The sequence below is a fragment of the Silurus meridionalis genome, chromosome 3 (assembly GCF_014805685.1).
Source record: "Silurus meridionalis isolate SWU-2019-XX chromosome 3, ASM1480568v1, whole genome shotgun sequence".
NCBI lineage: Eukaryota > Metazoa > Chordata > Actinopteri > Siluriformes > Siluridae > Silurus > Silurus meridionalis.
The window spans coordinates 24,642,873-24,668,641 of NC_060886.1; the positions used below are offsets into that span (position 1 = coordinate 24,642,873).

General features: G+C 36.7%; 1 protein-coding gene across 9 annotated transcripts in view; it reads right to left on the reverse strand.

The window, feature by feature from the left end:
* The window catches only part of LOC124381683 (striated muscle preferentially expressed protein kinase-like), a 95,862-nt gene that overhangs the window by 26,903 nt on the left and 43,190 nt on the right, over positions 1-25,769 (reverse strand). For 5 of the 9 annotated variants that reach the window (XM_046843577.1, XM_046843503.1, XM_046843565.1 and 2 more), the window contains 12 exons: positions 21,504-21,602; positions 17,276-17,387; positions 12,139-13,718; positions 11,526-11,669; positions 11,140-11,322; positions 6,136-6,317; positions 5,940-6,028; positions 4,768-4,943; positions 1,871-2,131; positions 1,459-1,617; positions 1,181-1,370; positions 115-344 (listed from right to left, as the gene is read on the reverse strand). In XM_046843577.1, the coding sequence (XP_046699533.1) occupies positions 115-344; positions 1,181-1,370; positions 1,459-1,617; positions 1,871-2,131; positions 4,768-4,943; positions 5,940-6,028; positions 6,136-6,317; positions 11,140-11,322; positions 11,526-11,669; positions 12,139-13,718; positions 17,276-17,387; positions 21,504-21,602 (3,405 nt within the window). Of the gene's footprint in view, positions 1-114; positions 345-1,180; positions 1,371-1,458; positions 1,618-1,870; positions 2,132-4,767; positions 4,944-5,939; positions 6,029-6,135; positions 6,318-11,139; positions 11,323-11,525; positions 11,670-12,138; positions 13,719-17,275; positions 17,388-21,503; positions 21,603-22,611; positions 22,647-25,769 lie in introns of all 9 variants that reach the window. The other 4 variants (XM_046843522.1, XM_046843546.1, XM_046843539.1 and 1 more) reach the window with 2 other exon arrangements.

Genomic DNA, 25,769 nt, shown 5'->3' on the forward strand with positions numbered 1-25,769 from the left:
GAACACTGTATATTTCAACTCATGACACTCTCATTTCGACCAAGACTGCAGTCTCCGAGGTTGACTGGCACTCTGACCTCCATGCAGAACACTGAAATATTTCAAATGGCTCACACTGTGTCATCTTCCTGTCCTCAGTGCTTTCAATCTTCTTGCCATTGTGGAACCATGAAATGGTGGGATATGGCAGGCCAGCCACTTTGCACTTCAGCACCGCCTCTTTACCCTCGACAACGTCCAGGTCGTACAGTGGCTTCACAAAATCTGGCATGGTAAAACGCTCCACCTCACTCTCTAGAACCTCTGGCTCCTCGGGAATAGATGGCATCTTCTCTAATTTAGCCCTAATGGGATTTGGAGAGTGAAAGAGAGAATCAGATAGAATGTAAGAGAAAAAGCATGATGTAAATCTGCAAATATTTTATTCCAAGTCTAAACAGAAAAATATTTGTGGGTGTTCGGCATACAGTTTAAACACTATAAATAGGAATAAACACTATTTTGCATGAAGCGTAGCTGACTGTAGTAGATAAAATTTTAGTTAACAAATGTTTAGTTTTTTGAGAGCAACATTAACAAAATATTAATGCTGATCAGAAGTGGTTGTGATGGAGTGGTCACCTTTTGTGTGTATGACTGGCGAGTGTTGCTGTGTTTTGGTGGAATTTTAATGAAATTGACTACTAAAGTAATTATTTTTTATTAATTTCAGCAATTCGGGAAATGTTTTATTCTTCTTATGCAACAAATATACACATTTTTATCAGCTAATGTTTATAATAGTGCTTTTACCAGTTGCAAAACAGTGCTTGCACTATAGCAGTCTAGTCTGAGGACACTTAATCACATAAAAAGCTCCAATTTCAGTCATTGCAAAGCTGATATATGCACACAAATAAATAAATAAATAAAAAATAAAACAGATTGGCTCTAAAGTGCTTTGTATAATTAATCTTCCAATACTGCAGCTCAGCCATTTGCATATGCATTTACACAAACTCAGAAGCTCTTGCTAGGTTTGAAAAATAATTTTGATAATGCTCCTACAAACAATTTACAAATAAACCTGTTTGTATCGCATTTGACGAAAGGTTCAGTGATGAAAAGCAATGTCCCACCTGCTAATTCCAAATCATATCCCTGTTTAAACATTTAATAAGGTTAAATGAAAAGAATTTACATCTGAGATGACATCGCTGGCCTGGGTTCTTGTACGTAGAGCTCTGCAGAGCACTCTGCCTCGCCATGTGCGTTCCTTGCTACCACTGTGTAGAAGCCCTCATCATCACTGCTCACGTGGGAGATAACCAACGAATGCCGACCGCCTTCCTTCAAGATGTGAATGTCCTCACTTTCCACCAGTGGATTGTCTAGGAGAAGAAAACACACACAGATGTTCATGGTTAAGCCAGGTGTTTGACTGATTAATGACAGGTTCTCACGAGAGCAAGCCACTACCGAAGTGAGTCCATGTGATCCTAGGTGGTGGCGTTCCACTGACCTTGCAGTCAAATCGTGCATTTCGACCCTCAATCACCTCCAACATATCCAGCTGTCGGGTAAACAGTGGCTCAATAGAGGCACTGACCTTCAGCTGTGCACATGAGGTCAGTTCCTCTGTAGAAGGCAAAGAATTTTAAAAGGTATAATAATGAGATGCTATGATGAAGGGCAATGTTAAGTATTAATCATGACAAGTTTCAATTCAGAGATTAGTGCTCTGATGTAACAAAATAGATAAATATCTAAGTGAAACAACAAAAGTTAACATGCAAAAAATTCAATGCTAGAGCATCTAGATCTTAGAACTTATATAGATCTAAACAAAAGCCTATTTTTGCAGCAGGATATCAAGTCTGGAGATACTCACCTTTAGCTGTGCTAAGTTTACAGGTATATGTGCCACTGTCGTCCTCATGCACTGAGTTGAGCAGCAATTTGCACCTCTTTCCATCAAAGTGCATCTTACAGTTCAGAAGCGCTGGCTGGATAAGCTTGCCATCTGATAGCCAGTCTACGTCCACATCCTGAGGTCCAGTCACATGGCATTCAAACAGAACTGACTCTCCTGCCTTCACAATGACATCCCTGAGATGGCGCACTATAGCCAGGCCAGGTTCAACTGGAGCAGCTGTAAGAGGAGTAGAAAGGATGCAGGAGAGTTGAGTTTTTATTAATATATGGTTCATATGATAGAAGGCCTCATGCAGTGTTACCATCCCACAGCTCCATGATGAGTGTACTCTGAGTTGTCTAGTTTCTTTTCACATACCCACAAAGTTCATGTTGGTAGTTTGGATATCAACTATGCTAATTTACACTGGGAGTGCAGCACAAACAAGCAGAAATGAAAACTAAATGGTGATTGGTAGCACTTTTTCATGTGTTAATTCTGGTTGATGCAACCTAGCCAAGTATATGGGCTTAGCAAAGTCTACAGATCATTTGTCTATCAGAAGATTGTCCTTGTCAGATCAAATAGAGCTTGGCTAATAGTCAAAAAACTGTGAACTTACACAGTAGGCAAAGCAGATCTGTTCTGCAAATAGCCTCTGCTAATGACCTTGCTCTGAGATTGAAGTGCATTAGTTTTTTCAGGAAAAGAGCCCTACATATTGAAATATATTTTTTATTGGAGTAGCATACTAGTAACAATATATGTCATCACAAAGGTTTCTTACCGTATTATGTCCAAACTTTATTTAGAACAAATGTCTGGCTCCTACTGTTCACATAATTAGAAAGGTACTGACATGATAGCCATTATAGTTGTAAAGGATCTGTAGACTATCTCAGGAACATTGGGTGTGAAGCCACATTCGCAGCTCTTCACAAGTGGAAATCGTCATGTTTTTGCAAGGTGGAAAAAATCGGAAGACCCAGAGGAAACCCACACAGATATGGTAGAACAAACAAAACTCTAAAAAACTAAACTGAAGCAGATAGTAAACCCAAGTCAGGATTATTCATCTGTAGTTAGCCAACTATAGCTGTTGTACCACTTTGCTTATATTTTAATTGCTGATTTCATTCTTTGGAATACCTGGGCTTTATTCAAACACAAATATTACTATACTAAACCGAATGTGACATACATATGCCACCTTGTGGTCTTTACTATCTGGCATTCTAGTCAGTAAGTAGAATTTGGTTTGAGGTCCAGTCTTAAAAACTTCCTAAATGCTTATTGATTTGTGACTCACATATCTGTGGTTGTCTTGAGGCAAGCACAAATCACATTACTTCTGTGAACTGCTTGCAATCTCATATTTCTAACAGTGATGACTTCTAATTCCAAGAATGAAAAATCTCTGATGCTCGTGGACACACACATACAGCGAATTAATCCTTAGTTCATCTCTACCAAACGCTTTAGTCCCTTTGGTCTGTCGAGCTCTCTATTCCTCAAAACTCTTCAGCTTCCCAAGCTTTCAACATTTATACTATTACTTTTTTGTTAATACTGTCATAAAAGTAACATACAATTATTACCTTTAATGTTTATACCTTTAATTACATTATGCTAGTCATTTCATGGATCGCACGTTTTAACTTAGCATTGTATGGCTGTCTTTTATTATTTAGTCCAACATCTGCTTAATCCACTTCTTCTATGTAGGATTCCTCATAAAATTTATATAGAACATTGCAACAGTGGAAAAAGGATAGGAGTAATAAAACAAGCTTTAAAATACTATATGGAGGACCTCAAAGCCAAACCTGAAACTTAGATTTTAGAAAAAAAAAAAAAACCTGGCCCCAGAAGCACCATGCACATCATAAATACACTGTATAGCCATGGTTTAGACACATGACCATCATGCTCATATGTGGTTAAACTTCACCAAACTGTTGCTAAAACTTCGAAAGTACACAATTGTTTTGAAATGAGACTACAATTAGAATAGGATATTGACCATGCACATATAATGTCTGCTTTACTTACCACTGTACACAAAAGAGCAACAAAACCCACTCTTCTAATTTGCAACTGTACTCAAGCCAAAGGTAACTTATGTAGCAAGCTAATGCACTTTTATATAAAATCAATTGGCTCATGTTATAAAGAGCAAGTCTTGTAGTCTAAGTCATATGCAATTCTCATGGTCACTATTCGAACTGGGGAAACATAACAATCAATAAATATTAATAAAATGTTCTATAATGTCCCTGGGGTTATGGACAAATGCTCATACTTGTTTAGAAAATCTAGAAAGCATGGTATCCATGCATCTTTAATACAGCGTGTCCAGAGATTCTGAAGAACATATAAAATATATGTGTGGTGAAACCTGGGGGTAATGAAGATTTTATGATCATTATTGTAATCAACTGGCTCTGAGGGGAAAAAACACTCATTAAATTCTGCCCTTCAGTGCAGTTTTGATGAATGTATGTTTAGGAAGAGAAAAGATTCTTGACCTTACTGCACCCCAACTTAGAGCAGATTGGCTGTAATTATAGCAGACATGGTGAGAAGTAGGTCTTCCACATCCACACACAGATTCACAAACAAGTGGTCTGTAAATTGTGCTCATCCTTATGGTGCAAATCCGCAGGTGGTATCATACAGTATTCTAGAATTCATATTTTGGGACCTTGTTTATGCTTTTTGCATTTATGCAAGCAACTATTTTTCGTAGCACATATGCTACTGATGATTAGCCACACAATTTTTCAGGACTCTTGCAACAACAATTAGGATGATTAGGCTCTTTATGGAGTTTATGGAGTGTACAAGCATATATTATAAGATAAGAGCCTCACCTTTTACTTCTAATTTGCCCTCACACTGTTTGGTGCCATACTCGTTGATGATCTTGCAGGTGTACACACCAGCATCGGACTTCACTGCTGACTTTATTGTCATTTCACAGTTACCATCCTCTGTCTCCCGGACTATGTGTCGAGGACCTGTTTTAATGGTTACTCTGTCCCTCAGCCTAAAAAAAAAGATAAAGTAGGTTTACATGTTAGATTATGTTAAATTTATGTATTTGAGAGATTTAAAAAAAAAAAAAATAAAAATATATAGTACATACACATAACATTTTTGCCCATGATACTGTATATAGACATTCAGGCAAACAGATAGAAAAAAGTGATTTATTTTTCCAGAAATAAAACCAGGAATATATTAGATGCAATGAAATGTTGCATAAAAGGGATATTCTTAGTTTTATGCAGGCAGCCAGATGAAGGGACAAACACAGACTGTAGTATTTCTCAAGAAATGTTCTATGATGCACTTTTACAGATGCATTTACACTCTTTATTTATTCCTTCCTGCCTATTCAGGGATTTTTAAATAGGCTACTAAATACTATTAAATTAATAAAAAAATATTACTTGCAGGTACAAACAAACAAAATTAATTAATTAATGCAAGCAAACACTTGTAGGGCTCTTTCATAATTACAAATAAAAATAAAACCATTCCACTGTAGGCACGTTTTTACCTAATCCTAAATGTATACACATACAGACTACAAATAATACTGAAATCACTATTATAGAGATATTCAAGATATGTAAATATTACCTGTGTTTTATTGTGATCTCTTATTCTTTTTATATATATTATTAAGAATTATAAAAGACCTACATTATAGATATAAACAGCACAATAATTTAAACATTGGTTTAATGATCTAATTTAAAGTAAATGAAGTAATGGCCTTATAATGAAAAAAAAAAATATTTATTATTACAGTTTGAACAAAAGCTATTATACAACTGAGCTATTATACAATTAAAATAAAATAAAATCAAGTATTAATTAAAAAATTGTTAAAAAAATTACACATCCGTGGGCAAAGCACTTTCCTTTATAACCCCGGATTATTGATAAAAGGCTATTATGCTGTAGCTTTTTCCCCACAGATGAAGTAGCACTCTGACAATAATATTACTTATTGTGATTGAACAACAGAACCTACCAATAAAGCATTGGTTTGGGCTGGCCGGTCATCCGGACAGACATGACCACTTCTTGTCCCTCTATTACTGTCTGATCTCCTACTGTAACCTGGAAAAATGATACAATCACACTTGAATTGAGTTTTACAACCATTATATGGTTGTTAATTCAGATCTAACCTTATTTATCTGTCCAAAGCTAACAGGACCAATCACCTGAAAAGCAGGGGGCTCTTTAAAACGGGCATCTACAATCTTCCGGTGTTCAGGACCATGATAGGATGATCCTACAAAATCCATGGCCTCCTCCAGAGGACTGAGGTACTCCTCATCAGAGGTGATGGGGCTACTGATGTCCATGGGAACACCAAGGTTGCCGCGTACGTCTTGGCTAGGCTCTGAGGGTAAGACACATCAATCTCAGACAAGTCCTTATTTTAAATACATTAAAGATAAGAATAACAGGGAATTGCATTTTTATAGCCCCTATCTAACCCAAGGACACTGTACAAAAAAGAGACTAAAGAACAAAGGAAGAAAAAAGAAAGATGTGCTTTCAAAAAAGTTATGTTTCAAGTTGACTCTTGAAATTGCAAAAGAAAGTTCATGAAGGTCTTGTGGGATGATATTTCAAAGTTCGGGGGTGGGGCGGCAGTGGGGAGGGTTGTTATAGCAGTACAATATCTGATGTCATTGAATGTCAAATTTAGGGGGAAAATTTCAAAGAGATGAAACAAGATAGGATAAGAGTTATTAAAGTATAAGATGTGCGGTATGAGTAGGACTCTGGAATATTTTACATTTAAATAATAATGAATTGTGCATATTTCAGTATTTACTGAATGTACTGATCTTGATATCAGTACATGACACGTCAATTCTCAGTGCCCATCTACTGAAAATCTAACTTCCATTCCAAAGCCACTTTCAGGCAGAAAAACTTATTTAAGCCACACACATAATAGCAAAGTTTGTCTGAGGTTCTATACTGTCTCTGCGAGTCAGGACTTCAAGTCCAATCTTGGATTTGAGAGGAGAGGACTTGAATAGAAAGCAAAACATTAATAATAATATTATGTTGTGGGGCTTTAGCTCAGCATTTTTTCACCATTTTGGAGATGGAAATGGAAGATGGACGAATGAGCTGTGGTGATATTATGACTTATTTTGTGTATAACCTCATCTTATTTTAAAGTTTCTGTGAGGTTCATATATCAGGAGTTAGAAATATATTTGCAAATTATAGGTTTTCCAAAAAATGATGTTAAAATTAAATGCAATATTGAGCTTTATATTGTTGAGGTATATATATATATATATATATATATATATATATATATATATATATATATATATATATATATATATAAACTGAGTGAAGGTTAGCCATCAAGTCCAAACCCACAGAAGAACTACCTTAACACAAATTCCTAAAAAAAGTTCATGCTGGCTATTATAGAAAATGTCACAACACATGAAGCATCACATCTTGCTGTGTATATGGGGCTGCATAGCTTCAGACTGGTCAGAGTCCCCATGCCAACACCTGTTTATCACCAAAAGCACTTCAAATGAGCATGTGAGCATCATCACTGAACTGCAAAGTTATGGAAGAGCTTCTGATCAATGGAAACCAGGATGTCAGGCCTACATCTAGTTGCAGTAATCACAATTAGATTGCATTCATTAAACATATATGCACTACGTGCAAAAGTATGACAGCAACAATTTAAGATTATTCGTCCCACATTGGGGAAATTTCTCTTATTGTTGTAATTAATTAAATAAATAAATATAATATCAAGAGGAAATGGATAATAACGTATTTGATACTATAAAACAAAACAAAATGTTTTATTTGATGCAGTGATGTCTATAAACTAGTTCCTAATTTGCTGTAGCATTTTGCCTGATATACACATACAGTGGTCCCAGAAATTTGCGGGGGTTACGTTCTAAGAAAATTACAGAAAAAAACGTGAATTTTGGACACAACAGAAAATGTGTAGTAATGGCCATAAAAGCTTTATTTTTTCACTTGGATAATACAATAATGTGTATTAAAAAAAACTATGTGAAAACATAGTTTAAAATGTTATTCCTAAAGTTCCTACGCTGCGGATTCCCACGAATTTTAAGATAATACGCAACTTGCTGTTAGTTATGAGTAATGAGAACCTATGTATTTTAAACCACGAATTATCGAGGGTTGACTATACACATTAGGTTTATATTCAGGTGAACCTTAAAATTAAATGAGGTGTGCTAATTTAGTTTTAAGTTTATTACATTTATTGTAAAAAAATAAAAACACATTTTAGAACAAACCATTGGAGTATTTTGTAATGAAAATCGTGTTTATGAGTACATTGAGATAATATTTGACTAATTTAACTAAAAAAAAAAACTGTTCCAAAAGTGTGTAAAGTGGTTTGACTGCCAGAAAGCCCATGCTGGGTTGAGAGCAGATCCTGTAAGCTTGCAATGGGAATAAATAGACACCACATACAGGGTTCTGCTTACCACCTTGTGCACAGTATACATTACAGCAACCAGCATGTGATTATCACTCCTAAGAAAGAACATCTCTAAAGCACCTAAAACACTATGAGAATAATAACTTATTTTAAACAGTACAAAACCAGAAATTACAAAGGCCATGTTCATACCAAAACATTAAGAACTCTGTATTCTATCCATTTCAAATTACTGTACCTTACTTTAACATGAAACTATAGTTTTGAGAATGATCTCACACTTACCTGTGCCACTGGTGGCTAGAACAATGCAGTGTGGTGGTTAAATCACCATTTATAACAATTATTTCTTAAGAATCACATGCAGAGGTCTTTCCAAGCAGCCGTGCATACACACAAACACACTATAAATTGCAGAGCTCCTCCTGGCTCCCATTAAGGACTATTTCAGTAGAAGAGACAGCCATACCATGTCTCTCATAGCAACCATCCTATTTATACGTTACAGTATGCGGCTCAGTCCTAGCAGAGGCAGAATTTGTGATATTACAGTAAATCGATACAATTGTTTTTAAAAATAGTGAAAGGGAGATGTTTTGGGTCAATAATTCAAATATATAGTGCTTACAGATGCACCTTGTGGTGGTTCATTTAACCAAAAAATGCTTCAAGACAGACTATGAGGCCTTTATTACCAAATCGACATCAGATAATTTTATATATACAGTATAACCAAACAATATACACCCATCACACCTATAACATTAAAAACACTGACATTTGAAGTGAATAAATTAATTATCGTGTTTCAATGGCATTTATCAAGATTAGGCAGCAAGGTAACAGGCAGGACTCTAAGTTGTTGTGTTGGAAGCAGGAAAATTGTGCAAGCTTAACGATGACAAGGACCAAGTCAAGATGGCTAGACGAGTCAGTGTATCTGCAAAACGGCAAGTTTTTTATGATTGTTCCGGTATAAGTATTTAGTACCTGCCAAAGAGTTCTGGTAGGCTAATAGGTGCCCAGACCTCACTGGAGTATGTGGGTAATGAAGGCTAGCCATGTATTTTGATCCAACAGAAAAACTACTGTGGCACAAATTGCTTAAAGATTTAATGCTTGCTATGATAGAAAGGTGTCATCTTTCTGTGTATGCAAATGGATAGCTTCAGACTGGTCCGAGTGCTCATGCTGACCCCTTTCAATTATCATAAATCAGTTGAACATCTGATGAATGGGTATTTCTAGCAATTTCTGCTACAGTTTTTTTCTGTGGGATAAGACTAGATGGATAGCTTTAACTCCCCACATGCACCAATGAGGCTTGTCTAGCCTTTTTTCATCTGATTTTATGTAAATGTTCCAGCAGTCTATTATTCAAAATGGGATTGATATACAAATGACTATGACAAAGGATGAAGGATGAATTTTAATAGGCAGATGGTTGAATTGTTTTTAGCTTTGTTCAAGCAGAATGAATATGTAGATGATCATCATCACATTTCCTGAGAATTTGCAATTTTATTCTAATCCATTTACACACTCATTTTATTTTATTTGTGAATTAGTTTACCTTCAAGTGCTACCTTTTCACATAAACATGGCGACATGTATCATAAAATCTATATAATGAATTCAAGAGAAACGTCATTACTGCAGGGGATCGTTTGCAGATGTCATTTAGGTGACACATTGGAATGAAATATACTGGAAAGTGCTGTGGCAGCTTGTTTGCATCAGATGCTTTTGAACATTCAGAGTACATGAGTACTAGTGTAAGCACCAGTTGGTGTGTTTCCAATTTGTCCAGCTGCTTAAATATGTATCTAGAAGATCCACACCATCAAAACAACAAACAAAAAAGAGCACAAAAATTAATAAAGCAAATGTTTAGTTAGAATATAATTAGCCTGGGTGTGGCTATGTGATCTTCAAACAACAGTGTGCTATTTGCTAGGTTGCTATAGTAACTATTGCTACGGAGGTAAGGTTAGAGAAAGAGGGGAGAGAAGGAGGGGAATGCAAGAGACACACTCATATAAGGCTAGAAAAAGAAAGCAAAGGACTTATGTAAATTAAAAGTGTCAGTAGAAAGATTAACAGGAAAGCATTCGATCTAAATTAGAAATCAACTCCCTCCAGGGATGGTTTAGCATCAGTACTAAGATGCTAACCCAGGCCTAAAAGAACGTAGGTTGGTGAAATGACTCATTTCTTCGTTCTTTAATCCCACTGAAATAACCAGAGGTGCTAAAATTCCCCACATCACCCTCCAAAAAAATGCCTCCCCCTCAGCTGGGAATATAGAAACCAGTGAACTCAGAGGATCAGTGATGTAATGGTATGTCACCTTTCTCTGTCTTTCAAATAGTCTTTTCCATGTACACACAAGTAAAAAAGAGCAGGAAAGTAGAATGGTTGAATGAAAAAAGCCAAACATGCTTTCAAAGGCATTTTCAAAGACAGCAACTGAAAAAGCCTGAAAAAAAGGATTAAAGATGGCATGTTTCTCTATGGGTACTCAATACATATCAGTGTCAGACTTTCTAAATATATTAGTGATGAGATTTCTGTCTCTGGGCTAGTGTAAGAAAAAGTGCTTGTATTTCTGTTTTATTCCAGACAAGTAGTGCAATAATGAAGAATTTAGTTTATTATAATGTCTCTGCCTTGGCATCAGAATTCAATGTACTACACATTATACCTGACAGGCCTAAAAGACTACTTAAAAGGAAGTACTTACCTGGCTTGATAAAGAGGGTGGCACTGCAGGAAGCCTTGCCCACCTCATTTGTAGCTATTACAGTGTAGGTGCCAGCATCGCTTGGCTTTGTCAATTTGATGAGAAGAGAGTGCCGCTCTCCCTCCACTTTTACCACATGTGAGGGACTGTTGTTTATTTCCACATTGTTACGCATCCACGTCACTAGATATTAAAAGATCATACATGTAATCCTACTTGCATTTACTGACTGGTAAAGGTTTAGGCAATTTTTAGTGAATTTTGCCAATGACCTCTGATTGTATCACATTCAGTGGTTGCACATAGAATTAAATAGCCTGCAATCATGTCAGACATTTAACCTTATTTTTTGGTATGCTTCAAAAAAGTTAACAGATTGAACTTGCCTTCAGGGAGAGGATTGCCAGAGATGATGCATTTCAGCAAAACCTCAGCACCTGAGGATGCTACTGTGTCCTGAAGAGGAAACTCAAACAGTGGGGCCTCTAGAGGGTCTTCTTCCGCTGACACATAGGAGTCATCAGAAGATTCTGCAAATATACCATGAGGATAGGCAAGTTAGCACAACAGAAACATATTTTGCTTTATGTTTTTTTCATTTGTCAGGTGTTTTTTGTTTAAAGTGACATAATCATGGGTCTTTGTTCAAGGGGCAAACAATGGACTTTTGACAAGAAACAAAATTGTTTTGATCAGTAGTCCAGAGTCTAAACCATTAATCCACTATTTCCCTCAGCATGACTTCCCATCTAAATCCAACTGACTGTACATGGTTGCATTGACTAGTTGCCACCACTTGTTAAAAATCCTAATATGTATGACACTGTTTGTCATCAAATTTATTCCAGTCTAAATAGAGGGCTGTGACTGGAAAAATATATATTTTTAAGGCAGAAATACATTATCTCACTAAATGTTATGAAGACATACAATTAAGACATTTGCACACAATTGTTTTGTTACAACAAAATCATTCATGAATAAACACAAAACACCCACCTAATTCAGGAGACATTGGTCTTTGTTTACGTCCCCTTCCTCTCACTCTCTGAGGTTTTTCCTCTTTGGAAGTGCCATTCTTGCTTGTTTTATCACTGTGTGTAGGTACAGATGTTTCTGTCTCCATTGGCTCTTCTTCAACAATAATCTGTGGGATTGTAATCTTTAGTGATGGTGCTAGTGGAGTAACATCTATCTTCATCTTCTCTTCTTTAGAGGAGGTGACTGAAACCCTTGGAGGTTTAAGAGGTGGTGCTTGGACAGGACACTCTTGCACTTCACTGATTTCACTCTGAACAATAGGACTTTCAGGTCTTCTGTCCAGTTTTCTCAGAGCAATCTCTATGGGTGTTTTTTTATGTACACTTTCATCCTCTATGTGGACTGGTGTGACTTCCTGGACATAACCTACCCGCTTTATGAGTGGGCTCAGAGGTCTCGGTTCCACCTTGCGTAATGTCATCTCAAGAACATTTCTGGATGGTGATTCTGTTCTTGTTTTGCGAGGTGGGTGTTCGTCAGTCACTGAAGTGATTTCCACAATTGGAGATCTTCGAGAGTTCTCAGCAACTGGACTTGGTCCACGGATTAGTCTGGGAGACCTTTGTCCAGGTAAATCAGATGGGGACATACCTTCAGGGGGAGGCTCTTCTCTTATTTGGTGAATTGTTTTTATTGTCACAGGTGACCGTTCTTGCATACCCTGATCCTGAAACAATGATTCGTGTTGCTGAACCTGCCGTGTTTGCACCTGTTGTGATTTGTCTTTGGCTTGCTCTTTTATCCTGCTCTCTTCCTCCTGCTGAGCACGCTCCCGGTCCTGTAGTTTTTGAAGCACTTGAGGTGGGATAGGCTCTAGTTTTTTCATGGGCTGCCTGCCCCTGTGAAAAGTGGAAAGTTGTTCAGTAGAGAAGGACTTCTTCATATGTGGTTTTCCCACGAGCTTCTTGATTCGCTGGAGCTCCTCTGTGAACTTATGCTCAATGTCTTGCACTTTCTGGGAGTAGCGCGGTCTGTCCTCCAGAGAAGCAGCTCTCTGCCTGAACACAGATCTTCTCTGCTCTGCATCTGCTTTCAAAGCTTCATGGAGGTCCTCCTTGGAACTTTCTCTTGAGATCCCTAGACGACTACCTCCATCATCAGAGTCAATTGAAGAAGCCCTGTTAAATCCTGCCCAAGAGCGTCCAGAAACTGACCCTTCAGGATTGTCAATGCTTCTTCTGCGCTCTTCAAAAAGTCTCACCCTTTCGAAGATCTTGGAACTTGGCCGTGTTAGTTTAGGAGAGGGACGGGGGGTCAAGTCCTTCCGAGAGTATTCACTGACAGGGGTCTGGGGTCGAGAGTCCTGCGCACTACTCTGGGACATGCCTGAAGACTTGGGTTGCTTTATCTTCTCCTCAAACTCCCCGGGCACTGTGTCTTGGTACTCATTTGGCACAATGACTTTCTTGCGTGGGGTCAGGGGCGTTGGGGGGCCTGAACAGACGAGCATGGGAGAGGTGGATGAACTGATTATTTTAGGGGAAGGGGGAGGGAGAACTTGTGGGGGAGAATCCCTCAAAACCTCCTCGGACTGGCTCCTGAAATCGATTAACGGAAACGTTCTGTTAGACTATGGGTTAATAAGGGGAGGAGCCCAGCTATTTGGAAGAGGACAGGGGGCCAGAGAGGCATTTTGTCTTGGGAATACAATGTATGACAGGGAAATTTGCGGAGGCTTGGACATTTCAATGTCTCTGTGTTTTCCTTGTGTGTAAATATTGGGGTTTAACTTTCAAAATGCCCAAATTACATGTGGGGTAAAGAAACAAATAGGCAATCTATATCAAGTACCTAGCAATCAGATCTACTCTATTTTGTTTCTGTATAAAGTTTCAGTAAAACTTGTGAATGGAAGTTATAAAATAAAAGATAATATAAAAAAATAATAAAGATAAATATAAAGAAATAGGAATGCCTTTTACATTGGTCTTGGGGTGACAGTCAAGACCAAGTCTCACTCTGCTGAAAAGTGAGTTATCTTTCATCACAGTAGAACCAAATAAATTAATTTCAATTTAATCTACTATACACCTAAGTGTGTTGGTTTGGTAAAAGCCAAATTCAATGGAGCCTACTAGCCAATTCCTTCCAAAAACACTGGACTAAACCACAATATATGACTGGATATACACATCTGTAGGTCACATGTCACTGCTATAGCTGAGAAGGAAATGTTGCAGATTAAGTGCGAGTTAGTTAAAATAAACGATAACAATTATTAGGAAGGCTGCAATAAGGAGACTATGTAAATTTCATTTTGTGCTGGAAACCATCCAAAGTGGAAAATAATATACATATTATACACAGCACATTTATAATTGTATACACATTTGTACAAAGCACATGCCAACCTCAGTCCCCTGACTGTGCAAAAACAAACATACTGTAAATGTCAGGGTTTTTTCTCTTTTTTTTTTCTTTAACACAAGGGCTTCCTTCCCAGCCTGCAGATGTTTAGACTTACTTCTGTATGAGATATCCAGTGTACAGGACTGCATGAACATCACCCAAGCAGTGTCAAAACCATGCAAAGTAACCGTGCAAGAATTTGGGAAAATAACACTCGGATGCTCTTTAACAGCGGGTTGTGTTAGTGCACAATGAAAAATCTTGCAATTTGTAATTGCACCTTTGTTTTTTTTATAACATTTGAAGCTACAAGCCAATGGCACTATTTTTAAATGATGGAAAATGAAATAGGCAAATTACCAAGATTTGGTACTTCATTTAAAACTTTATTTCAGATATCAACTTTACAGTGTTATGATGATTATGACTATGGTTGGCGAATCTTTTGTGCTGTATTATTATCAATCGTTCAATAAGCTCCATCTTCCATATATATATATATATATATATATATATATATATATATATATATATATATATATATATATATATATATATATATCCTTTGCATTAATATTTCTAATTACAATATAAGTAAATATGTTTATATGTTTATAAGTTTGGCATAAATTACATGCGAGGAGTCATGCTAAAGCGATTCTTCAATAAAAAAAAAGCATGCAGAGAAATCAGAGAACCTAAAAGGGCCGATGGCACTTCACAAACAATATGATGCAAATTATAGCAACAACCACAAGATCATTTTATTTTTGCATCTATTGTTGTGGAATTTAAATAAAAATAGAAAATAGGCAAAATAGAAAATGTACATAGAAAATATGGGGGTCAAAGGAAAGTATGGACTAAAAGAAAATAAATCTAGATGAGGCACAGAAAAGGCAGCAATTGTAGGCAAGGGAGGTGGCAGTTAAATTAAAGCATCCAAATTATCAAATGTACGTTTTTTAATTTTATGAAAGCAATTAGATTTTTAATTTGTTTGATTCATTCTATTGAGCTGCAGTCTAATGTGATGAAAATTAAAATGCTAAAAATCTGTATCACAGACATTTCACTAATTTTACCTGATTTGAAAATGTAATGACAAATGCACCATATGCTTTCCCTTTTTCATAGGGGCTTTTTTAATATATCACATTTTAACAATTAGCTGCGGTGTTGCAAAATAGGACAATGACTAACCAACAAGGAAAGGGCACGCAATTTGTTTACAGTATGTCGGCCGGCACATTACAAAACACAGATGTGACACAGGATTATTGGCTGGTAGGCTTAAAGGCCAGGTCTGTAGCTGGATGGTAAACAGTGATTTCTCTGTGTCAGCCAAGGTCAAGTTTAGACAGTAGACAAAAACATGACCAATCTGTTGTCAATTCACTCTCTTGAACAGCCGACATGCTCCATTAAACAAACGGAGTGATGAAAAATAAGAGATATGTATATGTGTATATAACAGAAACTAAAAGATGATCATGCGACTGGAGCTAATTTGCTCAGATCTTACTAGACAATATTGCCAAAGCATTGACTGTTAATGTACTGTGATGAAATTTACATATTTACTGCAATTTCTTTTTTTATTTTGAGGGAATAAAAGATGAAATTTTGTTGGAGTTTGGCCCTGGCTCTAACATGGCTGTGACGATGGTGCTGAGAAGGAGGGACGAAATCAGAAAATCCTTTCTTTCTTTCTTTCTTTCTTTCTTTCTTTCTTTCTTTCTTTCTTTCTTTCTTTCTTTCTTTCTTTCTTTCTTTCTTTCTTTCTTTCTTTCTTTCTTTCTTTCTTTCTTTCTTTCTTTCTTTCTTTCTTTCTTCTTTCTTTCTTTCTTTTTCTATCTTTCTCTGTTTATTACTTCAGACTGATTGAGCACCCACATGAAGAATGATCCGGCCTCAAATATTCCACTTTACCACTTTCTTAGGAACACTTTCAGAATTATATAAGGGTGATATTTGCAGATAAAACCAACACAGCCTCATCGTACTTGGCTTGCATCGCTGCAATATACATTGTCATTGTTTCAGTTTACTGAACCTCCACCTGTGAATGAGTCACGTCTAATTGTAATAGGTTTGGCAGCTCATGCTGCTCTCTCGCAGTGGGCTGATCTGAACCTCATCCAAATGTAGAGAGCCTACTTTCTTTCTTTCTTTCTTCTTCTCTCTCTCTCTCTCTCTCTCTCTCTCTCTCTCTCTCTCTCTCTCTCTATATATATATATATATATATATATATATATATATATATATATATATATATATATACAGAGCAGGAAGAGAAATTAAGAGGTCACACCATGGGTTCTTGCCTATGTCACCACCCTCCTCAGCACATGCACATTTCTCCATGTTACAGCAAACATGATGCCTCCTTTGGCACTAGTACTGGGAAAGTGGGCTGTTTATTAATATTTTGCAGAGTTGTTGTTTTTATTATTATCACATTATAATTATTATTACTATTTTATTTACTGTTTATATATAATGGGCTGCTGGAATTTTGAATACTAATCGTTTGCGCTTGGGAATGATTTGTATTACAGGGGAATAGAAAAAGTCCTTCCTCTATAGAGACTGAACGTGCTACCATAGTAATCACTAGCTAAAGACACACTTTCCTCAGACCCCCACACTGGCCGGGACAGATTGGCGCGGGACGCCCGGATCAGCGGCTCGACCCCTAGGTGCCTGATGTGGGTGGCCGTTGGCTCCCGGCCGGTGCCTTGCCTGGCGGCCTGTGGCCCCGCTGCTCTTGATCCCAGGGACTGCATCTCTCTCTCCACCACCGTGTTCTCACCATGACCACTCGTACCCGATGCAACATCCATCATCCGCTCACCTGCAGAAATAATACAATGTGGGGAGGTAGGAGAAGTCATTTAAGAAGGCTTATCATGTACAAAAAAGATGTGATGCACACTACTGCATCTTGTTTCAATGTCATGATTAAATGGTGCTGAAGGTTGGATTCTGATTGGACAGTAGCTCCAGCTAAAAGGTTTATATTGTTTCTAGTAATAACTTAGACAGAAACTTTTAATTCTGCAGTCATTTAGATTCAAAGTTCAATAGAATCAGATGTGGAAAAGTTTTCATGTGGTTTTTCCATTTTTCATGTTGATTTTTTTCTTGTTTCTCAGTAACTAGACATACTGCATCTTTGTCTTATTAACCTTATAAAGCTTCATTGCTTTAGAGGTTGCAGAATTGAAAGGTCCCCTTGTCAGTGCTCAGACCATACGCCACACACAAGTCAGTTTGCATGGCAAAGCAAGCCTCTTCTGAAGCTGGCTCATAAGAAAGTTTGCTGAAAACAACCTGTTCAAGAGCATGAATTACTGGAACCATGTCCTGTGATCTGATAAACTTGTTTGGCTCAGATGTTGTCCAGCATGTGTTTCGATGCTCTGGTGAGGAGACCAAGAAAACTGTGTCTTGCCTACAGTTAAACATGGTGGTGGTAGCATCATGGTCTGGGGCTGCATGAGTGCTGGTACTGGGGAGCTGCGGTTCATTAAAGAAAACATGGATTCCACATGTACTGTGGCATTTTGAAGCAGAACTGTGCCAAATGGCAGTTTTCCAACACAATAATGACCCCAAACACACCGCCAGGATTATAACTGAGGAAGCTAAAAGTGAAGATGATGGAGTGGTTAAGTTTGTCTCCAGACCTGAACACTATTGAGCACCTGTGGGGTGGAAGGTGGAGAAGCACCATGTGTACAACATACAGCAGCTCCGTGATGTCATTATGGAGGAGTGGAAGAGGATCCCAACAACAACCTGTTCAGCTCTGGTGATTTTCCAGGAGGATTAAGGTAGTGCTAGATAACAATGCATAAACATAAATAGGATTTCTAACTTTAGCAACCTTTCCTAAAAAAGGTTCAATAAAGTTTATCTGTTTATATTTTCTTTGAGGCATCGTGCAATCACAGAACCATATATAGTCACTGTTTTGCAATATAAAGATGTACTGGGATTTTCCTTGCAAATTCCATTGAATAAGCAAATATTATACTGTTACATAATTAATTGTCGTACTTACATAAAGTGGAACTTTCCTAATTACGTCCTTTGATGCTTGCAGAATGACAATTTCAATCTGTGACTGTGATCTGTTTAAATATGGAGCAGCTGTGTAAATATTGACTGAAAAATCTTCTTTCATCACCATAGTATATTGTTAAATCGGCCTTGTGTGTCCTAATAAAATGCTCAGGATATAATTTGCAGACATTCTGTGAGAGCAATAATAAAAAAAGACAATCTTAACACCCTATAATTCTGCCTAATATAGCCACACCTGCAGGATAATCCTTTGCCTTTTATGCTTACTCCAGATAAAGGTACATTGTACCATTTAGAAAACACCATTTTAATCCAGGCTAGGCTCTGTCACTTTATGGAATCTCTGGGAAATGTATTGCTTGGATTACATGCAATTTGAGGAGAGCTTTATAAGGAGAAGACGACCAGAGACATGACATTTCCAACAAGCTTTGTGGTAGAAGCCATGCCCTCAGCAGGATTCGGTTCTTTCACAGCCTGCTTCTTTCCGGTGAGCAGATGCATGCACAAAATGGGAAGCAGTGCAAAGGGCAAACATTTTTCAGATTCACAGAGACAAAAGCCTCCCCCCACACAAATCCACCGTCCTTATGCATCAAATCAATCTGATGTGCATCACTCCATAGGAAATCTCAATGCTTGACATGTTTATTCCCTCCATATGTCTTAGCCTGCAAATTGGGGGTGTTCATTATCTAGACAGGCTTGAGAGGCGGTTTTCATAGCAGTTGGTGTTAGATAGTGAGGAGGCAATGCATCCCATCATTCAATATTGAGCTTACTGAAAGGAAGCCATTTGTAAAACTAGCAACCATAGTAGTGTGATTGTTTACAAAAAAAATTCCACCTGATTATATAATACAATCTATCAGCTTGAGTATCTAGTGTGGAATTCCATTACCTATTTTGGTTTGAGAAACATTCTTTTCTCTGTCGTTCTTTAATCTAATAAATATGTTTGTCTCCATCAGAAAGCGCCCCCAAATTTACACCCACTTCCTCTCTCCGAGGGCTTGCGGGACAGCTTTTCTCATAACATATAATGACAGCAGAAAGTGCTGCTGCCAAGATCCTGCAAAGTGACTGAACAGAATGGCAGAATAAGCTTCTTGCTTTTCGCTGCTGTCCTTGTAAACATGTACGCATTCGTTCTCTGTTGAGAATAACAGTGTCAGAATCAGCAGTATAAGGTTCTTTCAAAAATATGTTACAGTTTGCAAATAATCCGCATGCCTCTGCACATGCTGAGATTTAAGAGGTGGATGATTTGATGATGTGCCAAAATATATCTTTTGTATACTTTAGCTGATTTATAATGGAAGCTCGATATAGAACACTGAAGAATAAAACACAACAGGGTGAGCGTGTGCTGATGGAGAAAGAATCTTCCTCTTTTATAATGGCAATATGCCCCCAATTAGAGTATCAGCTTCTAGCTGCATTTATTGTTGAGGAACATATACAAATTATTCCTTTTATCATGTATGTTATAGCAGCTATAAAGCTATAAAAATGAGTTTATACTCTCTTCTTGTTTCTTTTTAAAGTTATTTTAAAATATGCAGTCTATCACTGACAATAAAGACACCTTCCATACATGATAAATAAATAAATGTTTCTATCTAAAAATCTATTATGTAAAGCTTGGCCATACATATCCCTGTGAATTAGCTGGTAATAAACCTCTATATTAGAACAAACATGTTAATATAAACCTGTGAATTGCTATTCAGCCAGTACCACTATCCGAATAAATTAACACCTCCTGACCAATCAGATTTATGAATTCAGCATCTCTTTGAGTAATACATGCATTTTATAGATGCAAATACGGATATACATATACAAATACTGTACATACAAACTAAAATGCAGTATATGGACCTGCTAGATTTGAAAATATCATGGCAATATACTTGTCACTATGACTTTCATAATAGATAGCTTAAAAGGAATATGAAAATAAAAATATCTGAACAATCAGGACAGCTAAGTCAGATATGTCAGGAAGGTATTACAAAATGTTCAGGTATATCAAATAAAGTTTCAAAATGTAATCTTTGAAAATGATATGATTTAGTAATTTGTCCCTGCTATTAATATCTTACAGTGTACTATCCAACTATTTGGGAAGAAACCTCAGCAAAATGTAACTAAATATCTTTGATTACTTTGCAATGTGTAGACAAGGTTTTAAATAAAAATGCAACATATTTTTGATACTTAGATTCTTGTGGGTGTAACTTTGCAATTTGGCTCCAGACAGGCCGGTAGCCAAGCAGCATGAATAACTCAACCTCAGGTTCTGATATAAATGTGAGACACTGTGATAAGACCTTGGATATTTTATGTTGCTTTAGGGTTTATAGGATTCTAAGGGTTAATCTACGTCTTGTGTGCAGAGCAGATCGATTGAAGCAAGCACATCCAAAACCAAGCGAGGGGAAAAAAGAATGCAATTTATCTCTCCAAAGTCATATTTTTAGAGACAACAAAGAGTGAAGTAAACAAGGATGACAAAGTGAATATAGCAGTATAGTGTAGTGTAAACAGTGAGCAGACAGCAGATCAAAGTAGATAAATGATGTTGAATTTCTCTCATTGAATCTGTACTCTATGAAAAGCTCACAATATTCAAAGCAGAAAGTCATACGTTGACTTTTTTTCTATCTGGTTCAGGTGGCTGTGCTGCTTTTCAGGCTAAGCAGTGTAAATATAATTTGTATTTATAACGACTTGCCAAGTTAAATAAAAGGTTAAAAATAAAATAAATGAAAAAAAGGTGCATGTGTGTCCATTGTGAATCGCAGAGGCAGCATGGGGTGGGCTGAGTGTGAAGAGTGGAACGTAACAATGATGTTGGTGAAAAGAGTGTAATTACCTGCAGGGAACCGTTGGGAGGTCTCATCTGGATCGCCTCTGCCTCCGTCTTTGGTCTCCATCTGAGGCTCGGCTGCTTCGTCCTCCGTGGTTTCAGAGTCTGCGGGCGACAAACAAGCCAATCACACTGAAATCTAAAACCTGGCAGGCTGAAATGATGAAAAATAGCTCCAACAAATAAAATTAACTCCACAGCTGAGGTTCTGCGAGAGATTTCTGCATCTAGTAGCTTATGTTTTCAGAGTTTTGCAAAGACAGCAGACAGCAGAAGCAGGCAATGCACAGAATCTATATCACATATACTGTGTATGTGTGTGTGTGTGTGTGTGTATGTGTCTATGTATGTATGTATGTATGTGTAGGGCTGTCAAAATGAACACGTTAATAACACGTTAACACAAATAAATTTTAACGCAATCATTTTATTAACGTGCAATTAATCCAGCGCACATTCCTGTTTGACAATTTTTATGAAAACTGTACATAAATAAATAAAAAAGAGGCAAAATTAAAAAATTCAAACCTTCAACAGAACACATATATTAATGACGTCCTTTCTTTACTCAGATATAAAAAAAATAAATAAATAAACTCTGAAACCGGAAAAATTATTTTTAATCACTGACCATTTGTTATGTGCCAAGTCTCAAATCAAGCACCAAAAACCGCCATGATAAACACATCCGGCAATTAAAACTGTCCGCGTGGAAACCTAGCAAAAGGTCTGTTTGGTGTCCTGATGATTTACGTAATTGAAAACACCTTTTTCAATGTTGAAAACAACATAATTACTTTTAAACATTTACAAGGATATTTGGTCTTCATGCTCTATGTTGAGTCTGGTTTTACTAATTAATCAACAAACATTTGCATAAAGCATCACTATTTGTCATTGGCCATGTTGATTAGAGGATAGAAATCTTTAAAAGTATTCCTGTAAGGTACATTCAAAACAGATAAAAATTGTGATTGAGTTGTAATTAAATATTTTAATCGACTCGAATGACAGCCCTTATATATATATATATATATATATATATTGCCTGAAAAAGACCTACAAAAGGATAGAAGGTTTGAACAGATACAAAGGTGAGAAAAAAAGGCATTACCATAACTCTGCTTCCTGCACGAGCGAAATACTTCGCTTCCATAGCAGCAGAGGGGAGAGGAAAACAGGAATGCACTGTTACTATAGAAACTAGTCCCACCCCCCAGTCTCTCACACACACACACACACACACACACACACACACACACACACACACATATATACAATTCCAATCCATGGTTTAAAAAAAAAGTGCTGAGCGTGCATTTATTTCCTAACAACACTGTCACTGATAGCCTTCGTGCTGACACGCAGGGGTTTGCATCAGGAAAATATTAAATATTTTAGTTTGCTTATATTGCACTGCACTTAAAAAAAGAAGAGGAATTCACCCAGTGTGAAAGTAGGAATGTTGTTCAGTTGTTCAAGGCGGAAATATCACAGAACTATAAAACTGTGACACATTCATCGTTAATCATTCCAGGCTCCTTAATGCACACATTTGTCTTGCAACTAGCAATTGCTACAAGATAGCCAATCAAACATCAAACTCATGAGGACCGACTCCAAAGGACAAGACCACTCACAACGTAGAGCTCAGATTTATTCAGTTGTCTCCTGCAGGGTTGTAAGTGTACACTGGTAGCAGCTATGAAATAAAATGCTACGGCGCTTTTATTGTCCTCTATAACTATTTAAAAGAATTTAAACATTACTATGGCATGAAAAGGAACAACGAGTCTAAAATAACGTAAATATTATGCTAAGTGCTGTTAAGGCCATTAAGAAGACAATGGAAAATTTATTTGACTATTAATAAAATAAATTATTTAATTTTCATCTTGAAAAGGAACATGCGGTTTCAGATAAAGTGCCAGTCATTGTTCAAAATGATTCACTATGCATTATTAGTCTCGGATGTGTCGGCTAAATTGAGGTATTGTTAGTTCTGACTTAATTAGAGCTCTCTCTGACAAATGCCAGAATTTTCTTTATTGCATGTCTGTCCTACATCTCCTCTCTCTCTCTCTCTCTCTCTCTCTCTCTCTCTCTCTCTTTCTCTAGTTCTCTCGCTCTTTCACGCTAGCTTTCTCACACGTACACACGCCACACAAATGCAATGAAAGAGGCGCTAACATAATAATCCCATCCCCATTACAACAAATACAACACAAATGAAAAATGATAATTCAATCCAACCAAAAAACAGATTTATTAAAATACATACAACATCAATCATATACTATGACAATTCAGAAAAAAACACGTACATGGTCAGCAAGAAGATGAAGGATGCTTGCTGAAGAAACAGTATACATGGTGATGTTTATTTTGGTGAAGTGAAAACATCATCTGAGTATCTGGATTACAGCAGGCCAGAGGTAGGAAGTAATGAAGTACAAATACTTTGTTACTGTACTTATGTAGATTTTTTTTTTGGTTTTAGAACTTCACGATTTATATTCAACCTTTGTCTTTCTCTTTTGTACTTTCTACTGCTTACATTTTCAATCTAGACTTGTTTCTTTAGTTTTAATCTATTTGGTGAAATGTCAATATTTTTTCTTCTTTTCACTGCGCCCCATTTTCAGCCCATTAACCTGTTTCCTGTCATCGCTCAGCTACCATTTCAATTCATAATTTCCTGGTTCTCAACACCACAGATGTAGGCTAGTTTATGAAGCAAACAATGAGCAGAAGGCAACAAGAAGTTTGGGGCTGACGTGGATAAAAACATGTAAACATGACTGAGAACAGAGACATTCCTGATCACCAGATCATCATCTTTTCTATGCTTGTGTTCTATATGGTGGATGTTCAGCCTGAATACTTTCATTAGGTCACAAAAATTTGTACTAATATATTAAATAGGGTTGTCGAAATTAACACGTTAATAACTGGTGAACGCAAATTCATTTTAACGGCACTAATTTTATTAACGCGCGATTAATGCAACATGTATTTCTGTTTCCCCAAAAATAATTTTAATCACCAAACATTTGTTTTGCTGATGCACCAAGTCTCAAATTAGCATCAAAATCTGCATAATGCACACAATTAACCCTCTGGGGTCGACAAACTCGTCGGCGCGTTTTGTAGCATTTATTTCTCATAACGCTAAAACAAACTTAAATTACTGTCGTTTTTGATCGTATAGATAAGAGCAATACATCATTTTAATCTGTAAAGGGTCTATTTTTTATTTGTACACACTTTTAACAACAACAAAATGTTGCATTACAAAATGTGCTTTGTAAAATAAAGAAAACAGACAGGGGCGCTCTCTGTCGTCCCTGTCATCTCTCTTCTCATGCAAATAAATAAAACAACCTGAAGTGAATACTGAAATAGCAAAAGTTCTGATTGGTTTCCTGATGATTTGTGTAATTTAACACACCATAATAAGTTTAAAACATTTACAATAATATTTTGTCTTCATGCTCAGTGTTGAGTTTGGTTTCACTAATTAATAACCATACATTTTAAAAAATCCATATTTGTCCATGCCCATGTTAATTAGGGTATTAAAAAGTATTCATTTAAGGTACATTTTAGAACAGATAATCGTGAGTTAACTCATGACGATCATTCGCTTAATCGCAATTAAATATTTTAATCGATTGACAGCCCAATTATTAACGTTACGTTACCAGCGTGACACTAAAACAGGTAGTAGTAATGGCTACTATTTTTTACTTAATTACATGTCAGAGCCCAAACTTCTTTACTTTAACTTGAGTAAAAATGTATAGTCAATTACTTTTACCTGACTATATTAAAACATAAGTATCTGTACTTCTACTTAAGTGAAGTATGTGTGTACTTTTGCCACCTCTGCAGCAGGCTATATTAACAAATGATTAAGTAGATGCTTTCCAACAATTACCAGCACAATCAGATGCAGGTAGAACTACTAAATATTTGTTCAGGCACCATGTATGACAGAAAAACCACCAAGTAAAGCAAAAGATATAATGTCTTATAATGTTTTCTTTCTGTCCAATATCAAGCACAATGATATTCTAGATGAATGCAATTATAATTTAACCTTGAGAATGATCTAAAAATAGACAGCTTTCTTTTTTTACTCCTACTGAATCAGCTTTTTATCGTGCACTTCATGACCTCCACCAGGTATCTATTTTTCGGTCCAGAAATTTGCAATTCAAAGTTTTTGTGTATGTTTTTTAGACAGCATGTCTAGTATGTGTAGCAAAA